The 25015-nt window shown below is 50.0% G+C and overlaps 1 protein-coding gene across 2 annotated transcripts in view; it reads left to right on the forward strand.

Moving 5' to 3' along the window:
- The window catches only part of STK36 (serine/threonine kinase 36), a 30085-nt gene extending 5322 nt beyond the window's left edge, over nucleotides 1-24763 (forward strand). For both annotated transcript variants that reach the window (XM_045296220.1, XM_004701607.2), the window contains 21 exons: nucleotides 1099-1192; nucleotides 1454-1623; nucleotides 1775-1947; nucleotides 2441-2540; nucleotides 4820-4963; nucleotides 13852-14031; nucleotides 14826-14923; nucleotides 15358-15463; nucleotides 16360-16510; nucleotides 16682-16809; nucleotides 17283-17387; nucleotides 17699-17797; nucleotides 17898-17986; nucleotides 18243-18306; nucleotides 18505-18615; nucleotides 19133-19207; nucleotides 19568-19739; nucleotides 19900-20047; nucleotides 20320-20467; nucleotides 21044-21790; nucleotides 24043-24763. In XM_045296220.1, the coding sequence (XP_045152155.1) occupies nucleotides 1099-1192; nucleotides 1454-1623; nucleotides 1775-1947; nucleotides 2441-2540; nucleotides 4820-4963; nucleotides 13852-14031; nucleotides 14826-14923; nucleotides 15358-15463; nucleotides 16360-16510; nucleotides 16682-16809; nucleotides 17283-17387; nucleotides 17699-17797; nucleotides 17898-17986; nucleotides 18243-18306; nucleotides 18505-18615; nucleotides 19133-19207; nucleotides 19568-19739; nucleotides 19900-20047; nucleotides 20320-20467; nucleotides 21044-21790; nucleotides 24043-24192 (3252 nt within the window). In that variant the 3' untranslated portion in view covers nucleotides 24193-24763. The remainder of the gene's footprint in view (nucleotides 1-1098; nucleotides 1193-1453; nucleotides 1624-1774; nucleotides 1948-2440; nucleotides 2541-4819; nucleotides 4964-13851; nucleotides 14032-14825; nucleotides 14924-15357; nucleotides 15464-16359; nucleotides 16511-16681; nucleotides 16810-17282; nucleotides 17388-17698; nucleotides 17798-17897; nucleotides 17987-18242; nucleotides 18307-18504; nucleotides 18616-19132; nucleotides 19208-19567; nucleotides 19740-19899; nucleotides 20048-20319; nucleotides 20468-21043; nucleotides 21791-24042) is intronic.
- The last annotated feature ends 252 nt before the right edge of the window (nucleotides 24764-25015 follow it).

Raw genomic sequence — 25015 nt, forward strand, 5'->3', positions numbered from 1 at the left:
TGTGGGGCTGGCATGTAAAACAAGATAATGTGCTTGGATTTTATCTCTAATTTAGCTTTCCAGATTCCCTCTGTTATAAGTTAGGGAATATCATCCTGTTCATATTTCCCTCAGTGTTAGTTTCCCACACACTGCCTTTTTTTGTGAAGGGGAAGGGGAGGAGTTCTGCCTCAAATTCTTCTCTAGGGGAAGATGTTCGGCCTTCCATGAGACTTAAATATCACCTTCTTGCATGGAAGCCATTCCGACATTCCCCTTGCTTTATGAAGATAAGAGGGAACAAGTGCCTCCCTAGCCTATTTATCACTGCTGTTGAGTCGGTGTCGACCCACAGTGACCCTATAGGACCAGGTACAACTGTGAATTTCGGAGACTGTCTCTCTTTACAGGAATAGAAAGCCCTGTTTTTCTCCCTAGGAGTGGCTGGTGGTTTCAAACTGAAAGGCAGACTTTGCAGATCGTAGCTCCCACCAGGGATCCTTTCTAACCTATTTGGGAGATAGAACTTATCAGAAGGAAATTCATTCTTCCTTTGGGCAGAGCTTTGTTACACTCACCTGCCGTCTGTCTTTCAGAGCTGGGATCATAATCTACTAGTAGCTTCTATTTCTGTTTCAGGCCCAATTGAGGATTTCCCCAAGGAATCCTCATAGCAGATGTACCCTTTTTGGAGACATTCTCCTTGCCCCTCCTCCGTCCGAAGACTTGCTGAGAGAGAGATAGTCCTAGTTTTGAGTGCTCCCAGATACATCTTTACATAGTGGCTTGTGTGTGCGAGTGTGGTTTTAACCATGAGTGCATCTGTTCCGACCCAGCCACAAGTACACCCTCATCAACAGGAGGGCAAAGTGGTTGTTTTCTACCAACGATGGTGAAGGTGACACTTTTCTCCCTTCCTCACAAAGCTCGTGGTAGGGAGGTTTCTGTTTCTCACCTCTGGGGCTCCAAAATGCTAAGGCAAGGGTGAGGAAGGGCTGGGATCCAGACCAGCTGGTGTGCTGCACAGCAGGGCATAGGGCGCCTCGGTTTTGCCAGTTCTGCTGATGAGAGAGAGCCTGATCAAAGCAGAGGGCTGATGGTGTATTTCTCTCTCCACAGAACTTCCTGCAGGGACTGCTCACCAAGGACCCCCAGCAGCGGCTGTCCTGGCCAGATCTCTTACATCACCCCTTCATTGCTGGCCACGTCACCAGTGAGTCAACAGGACTCCCAGGGCTGTTGCACTACCCCAATAGTCTTCTAAATATGTACCCCAGGACCCAAGCCCCTGCGTCCGGCACCCCGTGCTTCCTCCACCAGCTTGAATTTTCCTCCTAGCCCTTTCCCTAGCCTTGCCACTTCTCTTGTAAACTCCCTCGCTGTTGGCCACTTTGCCAAAATGATCTCCTTCCACAGAGGCCCGCAGAAACAGAGGAGACACCTGTCTGACCACATCTTCCCCTTCTTCCTGCAGTAATAACGGAGCCAGCGGCCCTGGGCTTGGGCACACCGTTCACCAGCCGCCTCCCTCCAGAGCTGCAGGTCCTAAAGGACCAACAGGCACATCGGCTGGCCCCCAGGGGTAATGGATTGCGTGTCTTGCGTCAGGCACGTAAACGCATGGCTGAGGAGGCCAAGCAGAAGGTGCGTGGGGCAGAGCAGGTCACGAGACATGACCAGGCTAGTGAGTGGGAAAATGGGAGAAGAGGGACTTTCCAGGAGTGGGAAAAGACCGCCAATGGGAGTCATCTTCCCCTGTGGTTCTGATCCAGGGTCTGCCACCCTCCTCCCACAGAATCACCAGAAGACTGCGCCTGCGCTTGAGCAAGAGGACAAGACCAGCAAGGTGGCTCTGCCCAGGCTAAGGACCACCCCTCAGGAACCAAGCCTCTTGGCTGGGATCTTGGCCTCAGAAATGCAGAGCAACTGGGCTGAGTGGGGGCCTGGAGACGCCCCCTCCACACCTTGGTGAGCAGAACTTACCTAGGGGTTTATGTACGGTCAAGGATCTTGCAGAGTTTTTACTTTAGCCAAAGCAATTACAACATGGTCCTGGGCACTGAACGCTGCTTAAATCTGGACAGGGCTCTGGGAGTCCTGGTCCTGGGTGCTTGGGTTCTGATTCCACACATTTTGCCGATGGATCAGAAATGTGGGGACTTCCCTCTCTGTGTCTCGGTTGTGCATTAACCAAAAGGGGGAGGACCATCTCTGACCAGAAGGGCAAGTTGTCAGAATTGAGAGCCACTGGTGCAAACTGCCAGAAGAGGCTTGAGACTGAGATCCCAGGGATTTGTCCATAGTGCTCACATATCCCATCCTGGCCACAGCTCAGAAGCCGGCGCCAAGCCTTATATGACTTGCTCTTTCCTTGCCTGAGCCTTGGGGAAGGGGAAAGTTAATGAGCCCAAGCCTCACCAGTCAGGAGCTTATTACCCTGCTCATCCGTGTCCTCTGTTAGGGAGCCTCAGATCACTGCAGATCAAGAACAGGCTTTCCCGGAGCCGAGACCAGAGGTGGTGGACCAGAAGACCATGGATGCAGTAGATCTAGAAAATGAGGTGAGCCTTAGGGATTCTTTTCAGCCTTCTGCTAGGGGCCTTTGGGTCTGGCTTGATGTCTTCCTAGACCCGTGATTCCCAATCTAAGTGTGAGTTCCTTCTGCATTAAAAATGGTACTCTTGTCATGAATGTTTAGATTTTAATTGCTCAGTATCTGAACGCCTAATTATCAGAAGTCAGAACATGTAGGTAAAAATGAAAACCCTCTGTGCCCATGAACCTTACCTGTTTCAAAGGTGACCACTGTTAATCAATTCAGCCTGCCTCCCTCCAAACTCCCTGTGCCTTTCACATACAGGCACAGTTAGAAGAACCCAGTTTGATCTTGTTTTGACATCACCGACTTCATACTGAACTGGTTTGTTCCATCCCATGGCTCTTTTACCACATGATTTGTTTAGAGGGCTTTCCTGCATCAGGTCAGCTTGTGTTACCTCAATCTTTGGTCTCGTTTAGGGTGTTATCTTTTCCTCTTGTAGTAATTTCAAATGTACAGAGACATGGTAAGAATACTATAAAGAATTCCTGTAAACCTCTCTCCCCTGTTTTGCTAACCTTTCACCACCTTTGCTTTATAATTTTATTTCTATGTTTATATGGGGAACTTCAAAATTTGTGGGAGTTTGTACAATTCTCCTTAATAGTGTGTTAGCCAGGGTTCTCTAGAGAAACAAAACCAGGACACTTATGATTTTTTATATATATATTTATTTATGTAATAAGAAGGCATATAATGGCTAATTAATCCACACAACAGTAGAGAGGACTCAGTTCAACCCACTTTCATGGAACAGGTAATATACTTAAGGTCCTTCAGTTCATGAATGGGCTATTTGTCCAAGGTCAAGGAAGCAGATAGATGAGTCTGACCTCAGGCAAGACAGGCAAAGGTCCGAAGGCAGCGGGGTGGGGTAGCATGGGAGCATGGTGAAGCAGGCCTTGATTGGGTCTCAAGTTCTAGTGAACCATGGCAAGGCAGCACGATCCACAGGTTGGCTCAGCCCACAGGCAGTGTAGCACACAGTTGAGGCAAATAACTAGCTCAGTACGCTGGTCTGATCACCAGGGAGGCTAGCCTCGGAAAGCATTGATCTCAGTTGCCCTCCAATTAAGCTGTGACCTGATTAAACTCCACCTACATGTTTCTACAGAGTCCTCGTTGGCACAATAAACCTAATTCTCACAAATAGATTCATGCCATCGAGCATGTCAATAAACTTTTTTGTTTGTTTTAAGTTCATGGGAAAATGGAGTTAAAAGATAATGGAGTTTTTTCACGAACTTTTAGAAGCTCCTTCGTATATGTATGTGTGTGTGTATATATATATATGTAAATATATATATGCACACAACCCTCTTTCTGAACTATTTCTTTATCTATCATTGTTTCTTTCTTTATGAAAACATTGTTTTCTAAGGATCTCTGTCAGTGTAGTGGTTATTAAACACTCAACTGTTAGGGGTAAAGGTTAGCAGTTCAAACTCACCAGCTACTTCTTCAGGAGGAAAATGTGGCAGTCTGCTTTTGTATAGATTTACGGCTTCAGAAACCCACTGAGACAGTTCTACTCTGTCCTATCATGTCTGGAATCATCTCCATGGCAGTGGGTTTGGATTTGGGGGTGGGATGAGGTGTTTTTTGAGAACAATGTCATTCACCTGCACGATCACCGTACATTATAAGAATCAGAAGTTTAACATAAATGTAAGGCTGTTGTTACCTACTCTCCAATCTGTATTCAAATGTCACCATTGCTCCATCCAGCAATGTTTCTTATAGCAAGCAAAAAAGAAGTGTTTTCCTGGCCCCGGATCGGCCAGACACTGCACATTGCATCTATTTGTTGTCACTCATTGGTCTCCTCTCACCTGGAGCCGGGCCTGTACTTTCTTTGTCTGCCAGACTCACAGTTCTGTAGAGTCCCTCAGTGTGATAATTTCCTCATGACTTGTTTCAGGGGACACACTTGTGACAGGCACCACCACCTTTAAACAACCATTTGGGAGTGCCCTCCATTAGTTCCTTCACGGTTGGCTGTATAATGGCACACATGGGCCAGTGTTCTCCAGGAGACTTTTCAAGGGCCCTCACGTTGACCAACTGGGCTTCTTAAAACCAGTCATTGACAAAACCCAAACCAAAAACACCTGTGCCAGAGGAGTCAGGGGGTTCCTGACGTTATTTCAAGGGTCCCAGGGGTTTGCGCCCCCTGGGTCAGAAGTTTTCTTTTAAGCTTGACAATGTCCTCCTGACCCTTCTCACTCCCCTTTGCCTCAGGAACCAGACAGTGACAAGGAATGGCAGCACCTGCTAGAGAGCACCAAGCCCTTGCCCACTCAGCTGAAGGCCCCGCTCAGCCTGCTGTGCAATCCTGACTTCTGCCAGCGCGTCCAGAAGCAGCTCCAAGAGGCCGGAGGGCAGGTGACCAGCAGAAGGAGATGGGGGTGACACTTGAGACTGTTTTCACAGACAAGGCAGGATAAAAAAATATATTAACAGAATGAGAAAGGGGGTCCTGATGGTGCCACGGGTTGAGCGCTGGGTGGCTCGAGCCTGCCCGCCACTCCATGGGAGGAAGATGAGGAGGCCGTCTGCTTCCGGCAAGAGTGACAGCCTGGGAAACCCTCTGGGACAGTTGAGTCAGAATGGAGTTTGTTTCTTTCCAATGCTCCTAGCCCAGGAGGCTTGCTAATCTCCCGCTGTAGCCCAGAAAGCAGGTTTCAAGCTTCTCTGGTTTCTAAAGGGATAGGTGTCTTATCTAGAGCAGGGGTCGACACACTTTTCCTGTGAAGGGCCAGATGGGAAATGTTTAGGCTGTACAAGCCAAAAGGCAAAACTGGAGACTGCTATAAAGTAATTGGATATATAATTTTTTTTTCATAATTCAAGTCTACTAATGACATGAGTGAGGTTCCTTCGTTGGGAGACAGCACTTCCCTCCCCAGAGGCTGGCCCCCTCTTCCTCGTGAATTCTGTTAGTGACTTTTTCGAGGTATCATATGAATCCCATACAATTTTCTCACTTTTAATGTACAAGTCGATGATTTGGGGAAATGTACCAACTGGTGAAACTAGCATCATCATCCAATTTGAGAACAGTTTTATCTCCATGTGCATCGGAACATGCTACAGAGAGTCCTTAAAACCCTTTCAGGGTTGCTAATAGGGACCCAGGGGGCATACCTATCACTCTGCTGTAAGCCTCAACCTCAAAGCGTTCAGCTCAAGATCTGTGGGTCAGCAGCCCCAGCTCCCTGATGTAAGTGCCGAGAGGCACTCCATCCTAGTAAGCCTCAGCCCAAGGGCACTCAGCTTCTCTTCTATGGGTAAGCAAGCCCAGCTCCCCTAATTAAGCACCCAGAGTCACCCCGCTTCACAAAGATACCTCCTGTGCAAAAGAACTCAGCTTTACTCACTCTGAGGATTGGGAAGTCCATCACTCTGTTCCATGCTCTGGTTCCTGGTTCTGCCGATGTCACAGCTGTTTTCTAGATCCAGGAGGTTCACTGTTTACAGATCTCAGGTCCAGAGGACCTGCTGTACTGTGCTCTTGGCTCTTATTGGTAATGAGATCCCTCCTCCTGCTTCTCAGGAGGCTCCTTTTACTCGTGTCAGGATGGCTTTCTAGGGGACCCTATTCACAATCACTCATAGGTGAATCCTATCAGTATCTTTCCCCATCTTCTTACCAGACCCATGCAGGAAAAGGTAGATTCTTAGAGACTTTGGCTCAATGAGGCACATTAAATAATGCACCGCCCCTGCAGCATGTTTTTGAGGGTCACTCACTTTGTGGCCCCTTTTCAGTACTTTGTTTCCCTTTTTATTGCTGAGTAGTATTCCATTATTTTGATGGATCACATTTTGATGGACATTTGGATTGTTCTCACTCTTTGACTTTTAGGAATAGCACTACTATATAAAGTAAGTTCAAATCTTTGTCAGGCCAAATGTTTTCATTTTTCTTGGGTAGATACCTAGGAATGTGATGGCTAGGTCATATAGTAAAATTATATTTCAGGAAGAAACTGCCAAACTGTTTTCTGAACTGTGCCATTTTACATTCACACTGGGACTTTCCATTTCTACAGATCATGTTAGCATTTGTTGTTTTCTGTCTTTCTGACTGTAGCCTTCTAATAAGTGTGAAAAGGAGCTCTAATAGTGTGGTCAGGTAAGCCAGTTGTTCAAACCCATCAGCTGCTACGAGCGAGAAAAATAAGGCTATTTTCTCCGATAAAAATGTACAGACTTGGATACCTTATACAGGGTCACTTATGAGTCGGAATCCACCATTTGTCTGTCATTTTATCATACTTCATTATCATATTCCTGTGATTCTGGAAGCTATGTCATTGGGATTTCACATGCCGGCAGAGTCACCCAGCATGAGCAAGTTTCAGCAGAGCTTCCAGACTAAAAAGAGGCTATGAAGAAGGAATGGGCTGCCAACTCTGGAGGGATTAGCCACTGGAACCCTTCTGAGTAGCAGTGGACTGTTGTCAGATACAGTGCTGGTAGATGAGCCGTGCAGCTTGGAAGACACTCAAAATATGTCTTGAGCAAGAGCTGCCTTCTCATAGAGTCAGCCAGAATGACATGGATGAAATAAAGCTTCCAAGACTTTCATCTGTTGATGAGGCATGACTCCAAATGAGAAGAAACAGATGCAAGCATTCATTAAAATATGCAACATGGAATGTATGATGTATACGTCTGGGAAAATTAGAAGTCATCAAAAGTGAAACAGAACGCATAAAGGTTAATATTATAGTCATTGGTGGACTGAAATTGTTATTGGTCAGTTTGAATCAGACAATTATATATATGGTTTGTTATACTAGGAATGACAAATTCAAGAGAAATGGTGTTGCAGTCATTATCAAAAAGAACATTTTGAGATCTATCCTGAAGTATAATTGTGATAGGATAATATTTGTATGCCTACGAGGAAGTCAAGTTAATACAACTATTATTCAAATTTACCAATAAGCTAATGATGAAGACATTGAATAATTTTACCAGTTTCTTTCATCTGAATTTGATCAAACATTCAATCAAGGTACATTGATAATTTTTGGTGATTTGAATGCAAAAGTTGAGAGTAGAGGAAGAAACAGTCGTTGAAAAATATGACATTAATGATAGAAATGAGGCTGGGGATAGCATGATAGACTTTTGCAAGACCAATAAATTTTTCATTGCAAATACTTTTTTTCAAGGACATAAATGATGACTCTACACATGGGCCTTATCAAACAGAATACCCAGGAACCAGATTGACTATATCTGTGGGAAGAGATGACAGAGAAGCTCAATATTGGCAACCAAATTGAGACCAGGGACTGACTGTGAAACAGACCATCAATTGTGCATATGTAAATTCAGGTTGAAACTAAAGAAATTGAAAATAAGTCCACCAGAATAAAAATATTCTTGAGTATATTCCACCTGAATTTTGAGAACATCGCAACAACAGATTTGACACATTGAATACTTCTGACAGAAGACCTGCAAACTGTAGTATGGCATCAAGAACAAGGTACAGGAAGAAAGCAAAAGACCATTAAAAGGACAAGAAAGACAGATCTAAAGGAACGCCCGAAGAGACTCTGAAGCTTGCTCTTGAATGTAGAGCAGCTAAAGAGAATGTAAGAGGTGATGAATAAAAAGAACTAAACAGAAATTTTCAAAGGGCATCTCAAGAAAACAAAGTAAAGTACTATAAATGAAATGCGCAAAGACCTAGAGTTAAAAACCAAAATGAAAAAAGAACATGCTCAGCATTCCTCAAGCTGAAAAATTTAAGACTGAAGTTGCAATGTGGAAGAATTCTGTGGGCAAAGTATTGCTGTAGGAATGAATGTAGGAATCATCAAAAGACAATGGAAGTCAGTGTATTAAAAAAACACACAACAAAAAACTGGTCAATAGTCAACTTTTTCAAGAGGTAGCATATGATCAAGAACCAGTGATACTGAAGCAAGAAGCCCAAGCTGCACTGAAGGCTCCAGGAATTGATGGAATACCAACTGAATTGCTTCAGTAAGCTGATGAAACACTAGAAGCACTCACTAATCTACGCCAAGAAATTTGAAAGAGAGCTAGGTGCCTAGCCACCTGGAAGAGATCCATACTTGTACCCATTCCTAAGAAAGATGACCCAACCAAATTTGAAAATTCTCTAACAATATTATTAATATCACATGCAAATAAAATTTGCTAAGGATAATTTTTTAAATGATTACAGCAAAACACCAATAGGGAGCTGCCAGAAATTCAGGTCATTCAGACAAGGATGTGGCATGAAGAATATCATTGCTGATGTCAGATGGATCTTGACTCAAAGCACAGAGTACCAGAAAGATGCTTGTGTTTTTGGTTATGAAAAGACATTCAACTGTAGACCATTACAGACTATGGATAAAATCCCAAATAATGGAAATTCTAGAACACTCCCTTGTGCTCTTGCAGAACCTGCACATGGATCAAGAGGCAAATTGTTTGAATAGAACAAAGGAAGGCGGTATAGTTTAAAATCAGGAAAGGTGTGCATCAGGTTGTATCTTTTCACCATCCTTATTCAATCTGAGTACTTAGCAAATAATCTCAGAAGCTAGACTATGAAGAAGAATGCAGTGTCAGGATTGGAGGAAGGTTCATAAGCCTTTGATGTGCGGTTGACACAACTCTGCTTGAGAAAACAAGGAAGGCTTGAGGCACTTGCTGAGGGGTGATCAAAGCATTCAGCTTTCAGGATGAGTTGCAATTCAACGTAAAGAAAACCCATGTCCTTGATGACCATAGACATCATGATAAACTGAGAAAAGATGGACGTTGTCAGAGGTTTCTTTTTCCTTGGGTCCACAGGCAAGGCTTATGCAAGCAGTAGTCAAGCAACATAATGACACCTTGTTTTGGGCAAATCTGATGCACAAGACTTTTTTTTTACAGTGACAACGAAGAAGGAAAACAAGAAGAATGCACTTGAATCATGGTGTCTATGAAAAAGATTGAAAGTACAATGGAATACGAGAAGAATAAACAATTCCATGTTGGAAAAAGTTCAGCCAGAACAATGCTCCTTACAAGCTAGAATGGTGAGACTTTGTCTTGCGTGCTTTCAGCATGCTATTGTGAGACCAATCTCTGACGACAGGCATCATGCTCGGTAGAGTGGAGAGTCACCAAAAATAGGAAGACCTCCAACGAGATTGGTTGACACGGAGGTTGCGACAGTGGACTCGACCATGTGCAAGACCTGGCAGTGGGCCTTTCTGTTGTCCTTTGAGTCGCTATGAGGCTGAAGGAACCAATGCCTCTAACAACCACAACAGTGACTAATGATCTTGAGCATCTTTTCATGTACTTATTAGCCGTTTGGCTATCTTTTTTTGGTGAGTTATCTATTCAGATCCTTTGCAAAATATTTCCTTGGTTTTCCATCTTCTTGAGTTGTGATACCTCTTTTCTGTTCTGGATACAAGGCATAATATTTGAAAGTACATGTATTCATCACTTATCGTCCACTGTTAGTTCCGCGAAAGAGGATGTTGTGTGATTTGGATGTTGTGCAAACACCAGATTAAGACCTATGGGAGGTGGGGGGAGACCTATGGGAGCACGCTTCTGGCTATCCTTATTGCTGCCGCCACTGCTGCTACCGCTGGAGCGTCTGTTGGCAAGACTAGAGGAGTGGAGCTGGCCTGCCTGCCAGAGAGCCCACACCAGAGCCTCACCTGCCTGTATCCTGCTGTGCTCCAGTGCTGCACGAGACTGGGTTTGGAAGCTGGGGTTTTTAAGACTGTTGGGGGAAAATAATAAACAAAAGGAGAGCTCCATCTGTCCTGGATTCCCTGTGTTTCCACTTCCCATCTCTACCGGTGTACATCCTCTGGTCTAGCCAGATTGATAAGCTGCTGAGGTCACTGCCCACCATGGGCCCTGCCTATCTTGGATTTTACAACTTCAGGACCCACTTGAGTCTGAGGAAGTATCCAGCCTCTTGCCAGCCTCTACTACTGTCAGGACTCCCTTTGGGACAGATTGATCAGCATGAGCAGCAGGAACCCACCCAGGCTCCTGGACCTTGCCACCAGAGCATATTGCAGGATGAGGCCCCGGCCATTGCTGCACTGGAGCGGCTGCCCACGGAACTCAACCCACCCTTGTTCATGCAGCTGTCATCCGAGAGACAGTGGAATCTATGGTGCAGGCCTGGCCTTTTATCCGGCTCCCACTAGGGGCACTCATGGAGTCTGGGCATTCTCACCAGGATATCTTCAAGGCTGTCCTGGATGGTTTTGATAAACTGCTTACCCCAAATGTTCACCCCAGGAGATGCCAACTGAGAGTGCTGGATGCATGCCTGAACACTGACACAAACTTCTGGAAAGTATGGTCTGGAACCAAATCCATTGCCTCTGTGACCTCGTCAGAAGATCCAGTAACCACCCAGCCCAGCACTATGACTCATACAGGGAAGGATTCCAGTTCAGGGGAGAAGCCTCAGCCTTTGGCTTCCATGGCGCTGCTCACAGTCCTGCGTTTTGTTGAAACAGACCCAGATGAAGTGCTCACCTGCCTCATGGAAAGAGTCCAGCAGGGAAAGGACCTGCCACCCCTGTGCTGTAGGTAGCTAGAATTTGTTGGTCTCCCACAACTTCCCATTATGGAGGAGATCCTGAACACGGTGCAGCTGGTCTCTGTAAAAGAGGTGGTATTGCACTGCAGATGGGACGTGCACACCCTCGACTGGTTTCTTCCTTACTTGGCCCAGACGGGTCAATGCAGCACACTCCATCTCACTGGAATAATCCTGGGTCCCCCAGGAGCAGATAGCATGGATAAGGTGCAGGAGCTACTTGAAAAACTGACCTCTCACCTCCTCGGTCTGCATCAGCCCTAGCACCTCATCCTGGAATCGGTCTTCTTCAAGGATGAACAACTCGACCAGCTGCTTAGTTGTCTGCCAGCCCCCTTGGAGTCCCTTACCTTATCGTACTGCGTGCCTTTGGACGCTGACATGAGAAGTCTGTGCTCGCGTCCCTGCACCAGCCACCTAAGGTCCCTAGCTCTGAGTGGTGCGCTCAGTGCAGACTTCAGCTGTGGATCCTTCCCAAGTCTGCTGGAGAGGGTCTCAGCCACCCTGACCCACCTGAACGTAGCTGACTGTGAGATCGATGACTCTGAGGTCAGTGCCTTACAGCCTGCTCTGGGCCACTGTTCCTTGCTCAGTACTGTATTTTGGTGTTAGGTGGAAACTCCTTCTCCATGGCTGTCCTGCAGGGCCTACTTCATCACACTTGGCCACTGTGCAAGCTCTCCCTTCTGGAGCTCCCTGTCCCTCAGGATTACTATGAGGATTCCCAAGCCTCTCTGTGCCAGGATGCTCTTGTAGAGGTATTGCAGGCGCTCAGGGTGACCCTGCAAGCCTGCGAGCCTCTCTCTGTAAGCTTTGCTGGCAGCAGTCCTGACCGAGATTGGGATGCAGTCATCATACACATAGACAGCTCACCTTCCTTACCGTGTCCTCTCAGTCCTCACCTCTGATTCATGTTTCTGATGCATATGGGATCGATTGGGACTAGCGTCATGAGCATGACGTGGTCTTTGCTATGATAATGTGGCCATCTGGAGGTGAAGATCACAGGAAGTATCTGACATCAGCAGCTTCACCCCAGTCCACCCCTGCTGGCTTCACATCTCTCTTGTAAAGACATGAACAGAGAGGCCAGCAGACAGACAGGATCTGAGTACCCACACAAGAGGAAAGGCAGAGAAAAGCCTATTTTGGGAATGCAAGTTCCCTCCCTGCCTTGGGAACCTTCTGGACTCTGGAACATCGATGCCAAGACCCTTGGAGATCTCCAAGGGAGAGGGGCACTCCAGATGTTGAGAAGAGACCACTCCCTCCCACTAGAGATGATCAATTGAACACCTATTTTACATTTCTCCAAACAAATTAACCTTGCCTATGATAAAATAAACATCTCTTTGTAAAGCTGGAAAAAAAAAAAAAAAAGGAAAGCTCCTTTCCTTTTTCCACCAAAAACCCCTCATGGGACCACAATCAGAGACTGACTGCCCGAAGGGACATTACGGAGGTTTACCTATATGCCCACCTCACCCCCGGCCTCCACCAGTCTCTGGGTTGTCTTTCCATCCTCATCAGCTCATCTGAAGATCTGGGTTGTGGATTTGATGCGGCCCACATTGCCATCTGCTCCCCTTGTGGGGTATGCTTGTCTCCTTGATCCAGGAGATCTTTTTCAGATCCAAGCCCCTGAAGATTGTACCCCTTTTCACCCACGGGAGTTTTAGCTCCTACATTTAAGTTGCCTGGTCTGTTTTGAGTAAAGTTTCATGTCTGTTGTTAGTTGAGGGTCTAAGCTATTCTCTTTTTACATTCAAATAGCCTGACACCATTCCTTGAAGAGTCTCCTTTCCCTGTCACATTTCCTTGGCACTGAGCCCCCTCCCTTTTGGCGCTTGCCTGCTATCCTCAGACTGTGTAGTGGATCAGGTTAAGAGCTTTGCCTCTGGGGGCAAGACTCTCTGGATTTGAGTTCCAGCCGAACTCCTCATGAGCTGTGTGGCCTTTAATGACTCACTTAGCCCATGTAGATGCTTCCATCATCTCCTCCAGATGATGGGCAGTAGTACTGACTTCCCAAAGATGATGTGCGCAAAGGAAAGCAAATATCTAGAACAGTGAATGGCATACTGTAAATCACTGACTACTTTTGTTACTTCTCTCCGCCTGCCATTTTAAAATCTGAGAGTGCCCGTTGCCTGTGGGCTATACAGAAATTCAGTGGTAGGCTGGATTGGCCTACTGGCCATCGTTTGTCGGCCCCTGATCTAGAGTTGGATACAAGGGGACTTCAAGAATGTTATGAAAGAGAGAGACTTGAGAGAGAATGGAATTTTCCCATGAAGCCTCTTTTGTCTGGTGTTGAATAACATTGTTTTTCGTTTTTAGACTTTTTTTTTTAATGTACGGAGTAGAGGAGGGCAGGAGCAGATAAGAGTTGACCCTGGGTCTGGCAGATCTGTAGGACCGGAGTCCACGCCGGGGTCACTGTGGTTCTCTGTTCAGGAAAGCTAGTGAGCGCTAAGCCTCTTCCCTGGCATCATGCCCCTGCTCTCCTTCTCCTCTGGCTCTTGGGCTTCCAGGGGAAGGAGCTAGACTTGCTCTCCCTGACCACCCTCCTCGGGAGACTTGGTAAGTGTGGTGTTCTGTCTCTGAGGGTGACAATGATCCCTGTCTCTCCCCCCAACCTCCACCCCCACCCCCCAACTCCCAGGTCCTGAAGGGCATCCCAGAAGGTGCTGCTCACCTCCTCCCTGTGCTCCAGGTGCTAATCAATCTCCTGACTAGCTGCAGTGACTCTCAGGTCTTGTATTCCTTCTGCCGGGAGGCAGGGCTTCCTGAACTTCTGCTGAACCTCTTCAAACATAGCCAGGAGAATCCCGGCATCCCTCAGGTGAGCAGGCCAGGTGCTCTCAAGGCTGACAGACAAGGCCTCCTCTTGGCGCTCTCTTCCCTCCTGCCATACCTGTGTGGCCCAAATGCCCCCTTTCTCCTTCCTCCTCCCTCAACCCAGCAGGTGAGGAATTGCAAACTCTGGGGCCAGGGAGGTCATACCCTTCAGGGTCGTGACTGTGTGTGTGGCTACACAGAATAGTGGCGGGTAGGACAACAGGCGCGCACATGTCCAGTATAAGGGGGGGGGGGGCGCGCAGCGCCTGCCCATTGCTGCCATGTGGGACTGTAGCTTTCTTGGGCAGGTGTTTCTGAGCCAGGCACTGAGATTCAGGGGTTATCTGCCTCACGGACAGTCACCGCTGTGTCAGTGGTCACGGAGTAGTAAGTGGCACGGCTGGGATTGAGACTCGGTGTAGGGCTGCACCTCTACTTCCCAGGCCGGGTCCTGCACTGCAGTGCTGAGAGGGCAGGGGACACGTACAGAGCCAGAAGAGAGGAGCAGTGAAGAGGGCCTAAACCCAGGAGGCTGGAAAGCCACGTTCTGCTGAGAAATAGTGACCTGGGTGTTCCTTGGGACTTTTCAAAATTGATTTGTTTGGAAAGTTTGGAAAACCAATCCTACAAAGCCTGGCAAATTCCCAACTCTGGTGCAGGCCTAAAGGGACATTTTCAGGCCCACTCTTGATATCCCAGAGCCACGCTCTGCCCGCATTGGGCCCCCCTCCTCCTGCTGCACCTTCTGTTCAGACCTGTTTGTTTTTTTTCATACTCTCCCTCCCTCTTGCCTGGCAGCAATCTTGGTATGGGGCCTTCTTAAGGGAGCTGCTGACTGCGATTCAGGCCTACTTTGCCTGCACCTTCAACCTGGAGAGGGGCCAGACAAGCGACAGGTAGGGTGAAAGGCACTTTTTCTCGGTCAGCCATTTTGGCTCCCGTCTTAACCTGATTTCTGCCCCTCTCCATCTCAAAGAGGCTCAATGAGAAGAGCCTAACCTGTGATGGGTGTCAGGTTTAGGGAGTAACGAATGACCTCCTCAGAGTCCAGTGGCCCCTGAAAGACCTTGAGACACCTCCACCTTTGCCTCCAGAACTTCAAGTTCTAAGAATCAGTAGTACCCACACCCTAAATGAAAGGTCAAGATGTGACTGACTAGGAGGGTGTGTGTTTGGGACCAGATATGTATATCTGGTGGGGGTGACATGAAGGTGCAGTTTGATGGGTGCCCCTGCAGGGTCTCTTCTGGCCCAGAACTGGCCCGGTCACCACCCCTGGGCATTTGCGAGAGCGAAGAGAAGAAACCAGGGGCTCATTTTCCCTCCCTAGCCTACAGGTGTTTCAGGAGGCGGCCAACCACTTTCTGGACTTGCTGGGGAAACTCCTGGCCCAACCAGATGACTCTGAGCAGACCCTGCGGAGGGACAGCCTGATGGTAATCTGCTCCACCGCCTCCCCCGCTGTCATCTGTTCCCCCAGCCTCTTCCTTCTGACTCACAGGGCCCTGCCAAGCGAGTCTGGTAGACAATGTGCCCCCACCAGGACCACATGAGTAAGAGAGTGCTCCCAACGCTAAGGAACTATTGGGAGACCTGGAAAAGCAATCGCAAATACTGTATCTCCTTGAAGGGCCTTATAGATCACCTAGCAGGTCCCCACCTGGTTTATTTCTGAGGACGTAACCAAGGTGGCTTCTGGAGGTGAGGGGCAGAAGAATGGGAGGTGGGGGAGCGAATAAGCCAACAGCTAAGTTCTGGCTGAGAACAGAGGCGGTGAGCAGCAGCCTGGTTGTCCTTCCCATTCCCAGTGGGAAACACAGCTAGGCGGCCATCTGACCCTTCTCTACTGAGAGCCTGCACGAATGCCCCTCCCTTTTAAAAGTCAAGAAGCTCATTAAAAGTTTGGCCCAGTGTAGCCGAGTCATGGACCATCCAGCAGCGACATGTTGCTATTGGCCAGCACGTCTCAGATGTCACTGTGCAGTGGATAATATGGAGCACTTAGAATAAACATGCTACCTCCTGAAATGCTAACCCAGTGCAGCTGCTGGGGAGGGATCCAGGAGTCCTCAGGAATTCTTATGCTTGTGGTTCACGGTTAACACTTTGAGAAGTATCAGGTAGCAGCCAGTCAGAGAGAAGTCTTTGAAATGTGACAACCACAATGCTTTTTTTTTTCCAGTGTCCGGAATGCTCACAATTAGACAGTTGGTTGTTCCCGTGTTGTGTTTTAATCCTCGTCTCTTAGGTTCTTAGGGACTCTTGCTGCTTACACTAAGCCCACTCAGCTTCCCAGCACCCTGATGCTAATACTGCCTTTGTCTCCCTTCAGTGCTTGACTGTTTTGTGTGAAACCATGGATGGCAACAGCCAGGCCATCACCAACGCCTTTTACTCCAGCCTGCTGACAACCCAGCGGGCCGTGCTAGATGGGCTCCTTCATGGTTTGACGCTTCCACAGCTCCCCTTCCATACACCCCCAGGTACCCAGGGCAAACCAGAGATCCCTTGACTATAGCCCTTGCTACTGCTGCCTGCTAGCATCGTGCCAGGCATTGAGAGGGCGCTCTGTAAGTTGCTGTGAAGTTAGGAAATATATGGGGATCTAAGAGGAGACACCCGAACTCAGCCTGCATCTTTGCCTTTCTCCGCAGGAGCCCCACAAGTGAGCCAGTCCCTGCGGGAGCAGAGTGAGGATCTACCCGGAGCCATTTCCTCTGCACTGGCCGCCATATGCACTGCTCCAGTGGGGCTGCCCGGCTGCTGGGAAGCCAAGGAACAGGTTGGAGAGGCAATTTCCTGCTCTTCCCAAATGGGACGAAGAGGCCCAGTGTCTCAGACAGGCAGAAAGACAGAAGCTTCTCCGGCCTGAGTTTCCTGCCTCCCTTTACTCAGTGCTCTGGAAGCACGCTCCCAGCCTGGGCCGGGGCTCCTGCAGGAGCGGGTGCAGCCAGAGTCCCAGGGCTGTTGGCCGGCTGCTGAGGGGCAGCTCGGTGATAAGTGACCCAGCCCGGTAGGGCTGCTGTCTGAAGCGGCCTGTGATGCTTCCTGCAGGGCGCAGGCGTCCCACTCCTAGGGGGCCAGCACCACTGTCCTCCAGCCCTGCCTACATTTGGGCCAAAGTTGGCCTTCCCTTTGGTCATGAAGGCTGTGAATCCCATGGGGTCATAGGTTCCTAGTGAACCTGGAGAAGTGGCTGGTAAGGAGTTAGGTGGCCTAGCCAACTGGAGAGGTGAATGCTGTTTGTCCCTTTAGATCTCTCGGTACTTGGCAAGTCAACTGACTGAAAACGGCAGCCAGCTGAGGCCGTCCCTCATCTCTGGATTGCAGCACCCGATCCTGTGCCTACACCTTCTCAAGGTACTGCCCTCCCAGGGCTTCTCAAAGGAGATCTTGAGAGAGAGGGGATGATGGAGAGCCAGCAGTTGAGAGCCATCCTCCCTCCCCCTTTGGAGGACACCTTTTGTTTTCAGATTAGTTCTCTGACCGAGGCGGCCCACTATGATCCAGCCCTCATCAGGACTAGAGAAAGATTCTCTCTCTCTGAGAAGAGGCAGAAGTGGCCTCAAGTGTGAGAATGTGCCGAGAGACTGGCCTGCCTCTCCCCTGAGCCTTTCCGCCCGAACCCAGAGGCCACCCTGCCTGCTAACCGCGCCTCCTTGCTCCCGCAGGTTCTCTACTCCTGCTGCCACGTCAGTGAGCACTTGTGCCGTGTGCTTGGCCAAGAGCCCCTGGCCTTGGAGTCTCTGCTGATGTTGGTCCAGGGCCAGGTAGACCAGCAGCACCATGGGGATCTTGGCGGGGGCAGGGGGATGGGGTGCGCAGCACCTTCTCCAGAGGTTTCGCTGAGAACTCAGCTTTCTTTTCTAGGTCAAAGTTGCAGACTGGGAAGAGTCAGTTGAAGTGACACTCTACCTCCTCTCCCTTCTTGTCCTTCGACTCCAAGCTCTGCCGTCTGGGTGAGTCCTAAAGTAGGGTCTTTCCTCTGAAACCTCCACTCCACACATCTATCCCTGCCACAGAATAGGGTGGGCGGATTGCCCTTAGAAAAAGGACTGGGACAGAGAGAGTGCAGGTTTTTCGACAAAAACAGACTCTGAGTCCACCCACCTTTCTGCTATGGGGGTGGGCATGCAGCCTGAGTGGAGTGCCTGCTGCCCACGGGTGAGGGAAGGCCACTCATACGGCCACCCCACCCCCACCCCCTCATTCCAGGCTGGAGAGGCTGGGCAGCGAGACGGCTGCTCTCTTCACCCACTCACATGTTGTTTCTCTCGGGGTGAGTTTCCAGCCTCTGTACTTCTCCCCTGCTTCGCCCTGCCTCTAGCCTCTTGGGGGAGCAGGGCAGTCAGCACCCTATTTGCAGTTGTCTCTGGGGGTGTTCATCGGGACCAGGGTAGAGCCCGGTTCTTTCTCGGCCTGTCTTGGATGCCGCTCTGATTCAGACATTCCTTCTGCTCCTTGCCCTCTCCCACAGAACGCAGCGGCCTGTCTGATGGAGCAGCTTTGTCATCAAGGAGTGACCCTTGACCTCCAGCCTGTGGAATGGATGGCTGCAGCCACACATGCCCTGTCTGCCCCTGCAGAGGTGAGGTCTGCCAGGGAAGGCACAGGCGTGCTGTCTGCGGATCAAACACCAGGAAAGCAGTGAGGAGTCATGACATCCTTCCTTTCCTAGCCGTGGCTCCTCCCTAGCTCGGCCCCGCTGAGTCAGAGGAGTGAGCTCCAAGGAGTAAGCTTGCCCTGCCTTCGTCAGTCCCCTCCTCCTCCAGAAGCTCACACTCAGTGGGGGGGACTGCCCTTCCCCTTCCAACTGTGGTTGGCACTTGACTTCTCCAGCTCTTTCTCTGAAAGATAGACAAAGTGGTTGAGGTCCTTCTGGGAACACTTCAGGAATTCACCTGCATACCCTGCCGGGCTGTGCATGTCCTCAGGACAGAGTATCCTTTGACTGAATAGCCTAGGACCAAGACTCCTAAGTCCTAACCTCTTCCTGCTGCCACAGGTCAGGGGTGGACCATCCTCCCGGATGAGGAGTTGGGTGCACAGGCCTGTGGGGCTGCCTCATCTCTTAAGGGTCTGCATACCTTCTGCCCTCTCAACAGGTCCGACTGGCTCCACCTGGTGGCTCTGGGTTTTATGACGGCCTCCTCATCCTGCTACTGCAGCTCCTCACCCAGGTATAGGGCCATCCCGGGATGGGTGGGTAGGAAGGGGAGCCACTGGATAAGGGGGATAAAGAAGCAACCGCCACCCACCTCTCTTCTCAAAACTACTGCGATCGACTGGGCCCAGCTGGCCCGGTGTGGGCTGTTTGGAGTGACCCACCCCTTGGGTGTCCGAGGGAACTCTCAGCAGATGCTCTCCTGGGTTGAGGTCAGGACTGAGGGGTGATGGGAGAGGGAAATAAAATGCCTGGGGAAACCACCTCGGTGGGAAACCAGATTTCCTGTCCTCAGAGGCTGAAGACAGGGGTGAAACCGGCATCTGGAGCTTTGACCTCATGTCACCCCCACCCTCTCCCAATGCTGCTCCCACAGGGGAAGACTAGCCTGATACGGGATTTGGTGCATTCGGAAATGTGGACTGTTTTGTGGCACCGCTTCTCCATGGCCCTGAGGCTGCCCAAGGAGGTCTCTATGCAAGAGGATGAACTCTTACTGCCCCATCCACAAAGCCCAGTGCCAGACTGGACGCTGATCTCACCCCAAGGTAATGTTCTAGCAGCACGGCCTCCTCCATGATCCCTTTTCAGGTGGGGGAACGCGGCATAGTCTGCACTGGTGCTGCTCAGGAATGGAACCAGGCATCCTGGGGGACCCAGAACCCGGGGCCCCTGGGCCCTGCTGGGCTCCATTATCCATGTTTCCAGGCATGGCGGCCCTCCTGAGCCTGGCCGTGGCCACCTTCACCCAGGAGCCCCAGTTATGCCTGAGCCACCTGTCTCAGCATGGAAGTATCCTCATGTCCACCCTGACACACCTGCTCTCGGACAGCTTCCTGCAACAGCTAGCCCGGGCGTGAGTGTGAGCTGGAGGAGGGACACACATGGGGCAGAGCCTGGGAATCTGCAGTCAGGGTTGGAGGAGGGAAGGCAGGAAAGAAGTGGGCGGCAGCTTGAGCTGTGAGGCAAGAAATGGAAGGAGGATTAGGCCAAGATCCCGGATTGCTGAGATCGGGAAGGAAGGAGAAACTGGAGAAGCAAATTTGAAAAGAACGAGAATAGAATTATCAAGGGGATAAAGGGCCCAAGACCCTTTCCAAGTGTCACCTTCCCCATCCTGCTCCACAGGCCTCACGGCGCTGAGCTCCTCCCAGCGGTGGTGCTCTCTGTCTGCCAGCTTCTCTGCTTCCCCTTCGCCCTGGATGTGGATGCCAACCTCCTTGTGGGCATCTTGGCTGACCTCAGAGATTCGCAAGTCGCTGCCCACCTTCTGCAGGTACTTGAGAAGCTCTCCAGGCCTGACCGTGGGAGAGGGAGAGGGCCACACTCAGTGCAGTGTGCTCTCCGTCACTTCCTAGGCTCCCTGCCCCCCCCCCCCAGCAGAGTGTGGTGTCTGGCTTGATCTAGCAGCTGGAGGGGAGAAAGTAGTCAGCCCTGAACAGAGGCCCATGGTCAGAACTGGGGCTGCTATCTCTTTTTCCCATCAGCCTCTTGTCTGGACTTTATGGGCCCACAGTGAGGGAAGGTATGCTAGTCTAGGGCCCCTCGAGACTCAACCCAGTGGCCAGGAATCACTTCTCCGCCTCTCCATGGCATGAAGCAGTGGATCTTTAGGAGGCAGAGAGACCAAGTCCTCACCGAGCAAGGGACGAACTTGGCAAGACCCCGCAGACGGGGTGCCAGCTTGTGTCTTTTCTGGGTGCTGGGGTGGGCGTGAGCCAACTCGGCCGTGGTATTTCTCACCATAGCTTGACTTTCCTCTCTCCCAGCTCTCGGGCTCCTTCTAGCTACGAGATGCAAGAGCTCTCTGTCTCACATCACGCCTTTTCTCTGCGTCCCCCCATCTCCCCAGGTCTGCTGCCATCATCTTCTGCTTCCACAAGTTGAGCTGCCAATGAGTCTCCTCACACGCCTGGCCCTCACCGAACCCACGTCTCTCAGCCAGTTTGTGAATGCTGTGGCGTCCTCCCCCAGCACCTTCACCTCCTTCTTCTCAGATGCCCTCTTGGGTGACCAGCCACTGCTCACCTCTGACCTTCTTTCCCTGCTGGCTCACGCAGCCCGGGTACTGACCCCCAGCCACGTGTCTTTTGTCCAAGAACTCCTGGCTGGCTCTGATGAATCCTATCGGCCCCTGCGCAGCCTCCTGGGCCATCCAAGGAATTCCGTGCGCACCCGCATCTATGGTCTCTTGGGACACTTGCTCCAGCACAGCATGGCCCTGCGTGGGGCACTACAGAGCCAGGCTGGACTTCTCAACCTGCTGCTGCTGGGGCTTGGAGATAAGGACCCTGCTGTGCGGCGCAATGCCAGTTTTGCTGTGGGAAATGCAGCGTACCAGGCTGGTCCCCTGGGATCCGCCCTGGCAGCTGCAGTGCCCAGTTTGACCCAGCTGCTGGGAGATCCTCAGGCTGGCATCCGGCGCAATGCTGCATCCGCTCTGGGCAACTTGGGGCCTGAGGGACTCGGGGAGGAGTTGTTACAGTGCCAAGTACCCCAACGGCTCCTAGAGATGGCATGTGGAGACCCTCAGCCAAATGTGAAGGAGGCTGCGCTCATTGCCCTCCGGAGCCTCCAGCAGGAGCCCTGCATCCATCAGGTACACCACACTGGGGAGCTTAGGGGCCTTGGATGGTCAGGGTCTCTGTAGGCACAACATTTGTCTGCAGTAGTTTCTAAGGAACCGGGCCATGCAGAAACCCAAACCTTGTCCCTCCCAGGGGGTTCTCACTTATCACTCCCCACCCTGAAGAAGGGAAAGGACCTGGATGGAGGGCCTCCCTGGGCAGGGCAATGCCTGGAATCTCAAGGCCAGCTCCATGTTTTCTAGAAGAGGTGCAGGATGGAGAGGGGAAGAGTAGGAGATGTTGAAGTGTAGAGTGGCCTCGTTCTGACGGCCATGAAGGTGATAACCATCTTTCTTGGTACTCAACTTGCTGAGGATATGGCCCGGGCCACATCTGACCTCCACTAACTTCAGAAGGGAGGAAAAAAAATCCAACTCAACACCAGCCCCAGGCTGGTCAGACACAATGCCTCCACCGCCGTCCTCCTCTCTGTTCTTCAGTCAACCATGCCTCCCTCCCGCGCCGCTCTGCTTCGTTACTGGGTTGGATAATCCATTGCATTGACCACACAGCACTCCCAGACAGTATTCACCAATATGTGGCTTTGTTAGAGAAGTTCACAGGTTACCCAAGCCGGGCTCAGAAAGCATAAAGGATGCAGTCTTTGGTTCACAGCAGTGCCTCTTCTCAGCCAGCAGCCCACTCTCTGTCTGGTCCCTTAGCCTCTTGACTGGTTCTGTTGGCCAGGAGGCCTGCCACTGTGACTCACAGGCTTGCTGTTGCCCCTCTGCTCTGCCTCATGGTCTCCATGCTGTGGTCTCCTTCGCTTCCTCTGCCATTCCAGCAAGGGCTCTTGCCCATGCTCCCCTGGTGGCTCTTTTTTCTTGACCGTCCTGGTAGTTGCTCTTTCTGTTTCTGGAGTGGTTTTCGTATACCTAGGGGAATGGCAAAACTGACTAATTCCCAAGTAGCATCCTCTATGCCGTATATGCACGGTCCCACACAGTCACTATGTTTGTCTGGGTTGACTAGAGAAACAAATTCATAGACACTCATCTGTGTATAGGAGAGAGCTTTATATAAAGAGTAATTGTACATTAAGAAAACATCCCAGCCCAGTCCAGATCAAGTCCTTAAGTCCAATATGAAGCCCATATGTCCAGTACCAGTCTATAAATTACTCTTCAGATTCCTGCAACACATGCAATGATGCCGAGTGCAGGAAGATCATAGGCCAGTGGGTGGAAAGTTTTGTGGCTCCAGTGGTGGTGGAAGCATCTTAGCGCTGGTGTGGGTCTCCATGTGGCTCCTTCAGCTCCAAGACTCTGGCTGCCATCAGCATAGCTCCATGTAGCTTGTCAACAGGAATGACTCCCGGGGAGTGTGTGTGTGTGTCCCAACTCCAGCAAGCTATTTCTATCCCTAGCGCCTCTGAATGAGGTCATCAAGCTGTGATCTGAATGACAGGCTAACTGAATGACCCCTTAACTCTTAATCATCTCAAGTTGTCAACAGATTATGTAACTACCACAGTCACTTAGTGGGAATTCTAGAGGAGTTGATGGAAGAGTCCTAAGTAATTAATTCCACTATACCACTCATGTGAACAGCACGATGCTCAATATTTTTCCTTTTGTTATCTGGTTTAAGCTATTACTGTTCTCATTTTGAGCATTAGAAAATTCAGGCACAAAGCTCTTAGTAACTTGTCCATCTTACAAAGTTAGTAGGTAGAATTGGACTTTGGAACTCAGAAGTCTAAGTCCAGAACCCATACTCTTAACCATGACTTCATTCTGCCTCTTCTGCTCAGTTCCAATATATAAAGAGCTCAATGGAAATCACCCACTCGCTTATAGCAGTACAATGGGGTAACATTTAGTGGTTCCTGCAGAATGGAAATGGTGGTGGGACGGTGATGATATTTTCAGAATTCCTGACCATCCAATGGGGAGATAATAAAAGAGATCCATGATGGTCCTGCAGTTGGGACCCACTGGTCTGGACCCCAGACTGCACTTCAGATCTGTGGGCCTCCTGCTGCTGCTGCATGCATTCCCTCAAGAGCATGGGCCCTTGGTTCCTTGGCTTCATGGCCTAACCAAAGAGAATGTAAGTAAATCTCTTCTCCCACATCATCTATTGCAAGTCCCCCAGACCCCCTTTCTTCTTCCTTCCTATCTTAGAGTTGGAACTTCCGGGCCCATGGGAATTTCTCTGCGCCCCAGAAACTATTGTTCCTGAGTCTCATGCCCTGTTTTGTCATCTGCTCTCTGACCCACAGGTGCTGGTGTCCCTGGGTGCCAGTGAGAAATTAGCCTTGCTCTCGCTGGGCAATCAGTTCGTGTCACCCAATAGCAGCAGTCCCAGACCTGCCTCTGCTAAGCACTGCAGGAAACTTATTCACCTCCTGAGGCCAAGCCACAGCACGTGATTCCAGATTCCTGGGGTCCAAGCCTCCAACCTTCCTTGCCCTACAGTTTCCAGCTTTCCTTTTTCTACTACACCAGCCGCCAACTCAACCAAGAGCTAAAGAGACTAAAGAGATTTACACAAGGTGCCAACTCAACTCAGAATGAGAAACTAGAAGAGATATGTGCAGAAAGCTCTTTCCTTCGCAGGTTCAGGATGATGTCACCCAGCGAACTTCAAGAAGATTCCTTCTTTCCCTACAGCCAGAGCTTTGTTTCTCCCCAGAGTGGACCTGAGGAGAATACCTTCTACCCAAGAGATCTCTTCCTTTCTAAGCGCCGCTTATCATCTTCCCAGAAAGTTCCTGCTTCCGGGGTACGGGCCCCGGGACAGAGATAAAGACAGAGCCACTTCCAGCTCTAGGCTTTCGGGATATAAGCCATCAGCCCCGTTGTTGAGGGGGTCCCCAGACCTTAGTCCGCATTCCCATCTTTGGGTGGGGTTGGGGAGTATATCTTTCTTTTTTAAACTCTGTTTATAAACTCTTTTAATAAACGACATGTCTCACCTGCTGGGACTGCCATAGTAAGGGGTTGGGAAGCTCCACCTTTCTTGTAGCTTCTTGGTGGTGTTTCAGCACTGGCTCCCCCGTGGTTTGTGTGGGGCCTGGGTTGGGAGTGTGTTTCTGTCGTTTCCCACCCTCCAGCATTCGTTCATCTCACATAGCTCTATGTCGTCACCTACTTGAAAGCGAAAGCCAGGGGAGCTGGGCTAGGAAAAGATAAGATTAAACCCAGAGGTAAAATGAGTTTCTTTGAGATATCTGGCCTCACCACTCATTTTCA

This window comes from Echinops telfairi, unplaced genomic scaffold, assembly GCF_000313985.2.
Source record: "Echinops telfairi isolate 266 unplaced genomic scaffold, ASM31398v2 ScPeMD7_3;HRSCAF=10, whole genome shotgun sequence".
NCBI classification, from domain to species: domain Eukaryota; kingdom Metazoa; phylum Chordata; class Mammalia; order Afrosoricida; family Tenrecidae; genus Echinops; species Echinops telfairi.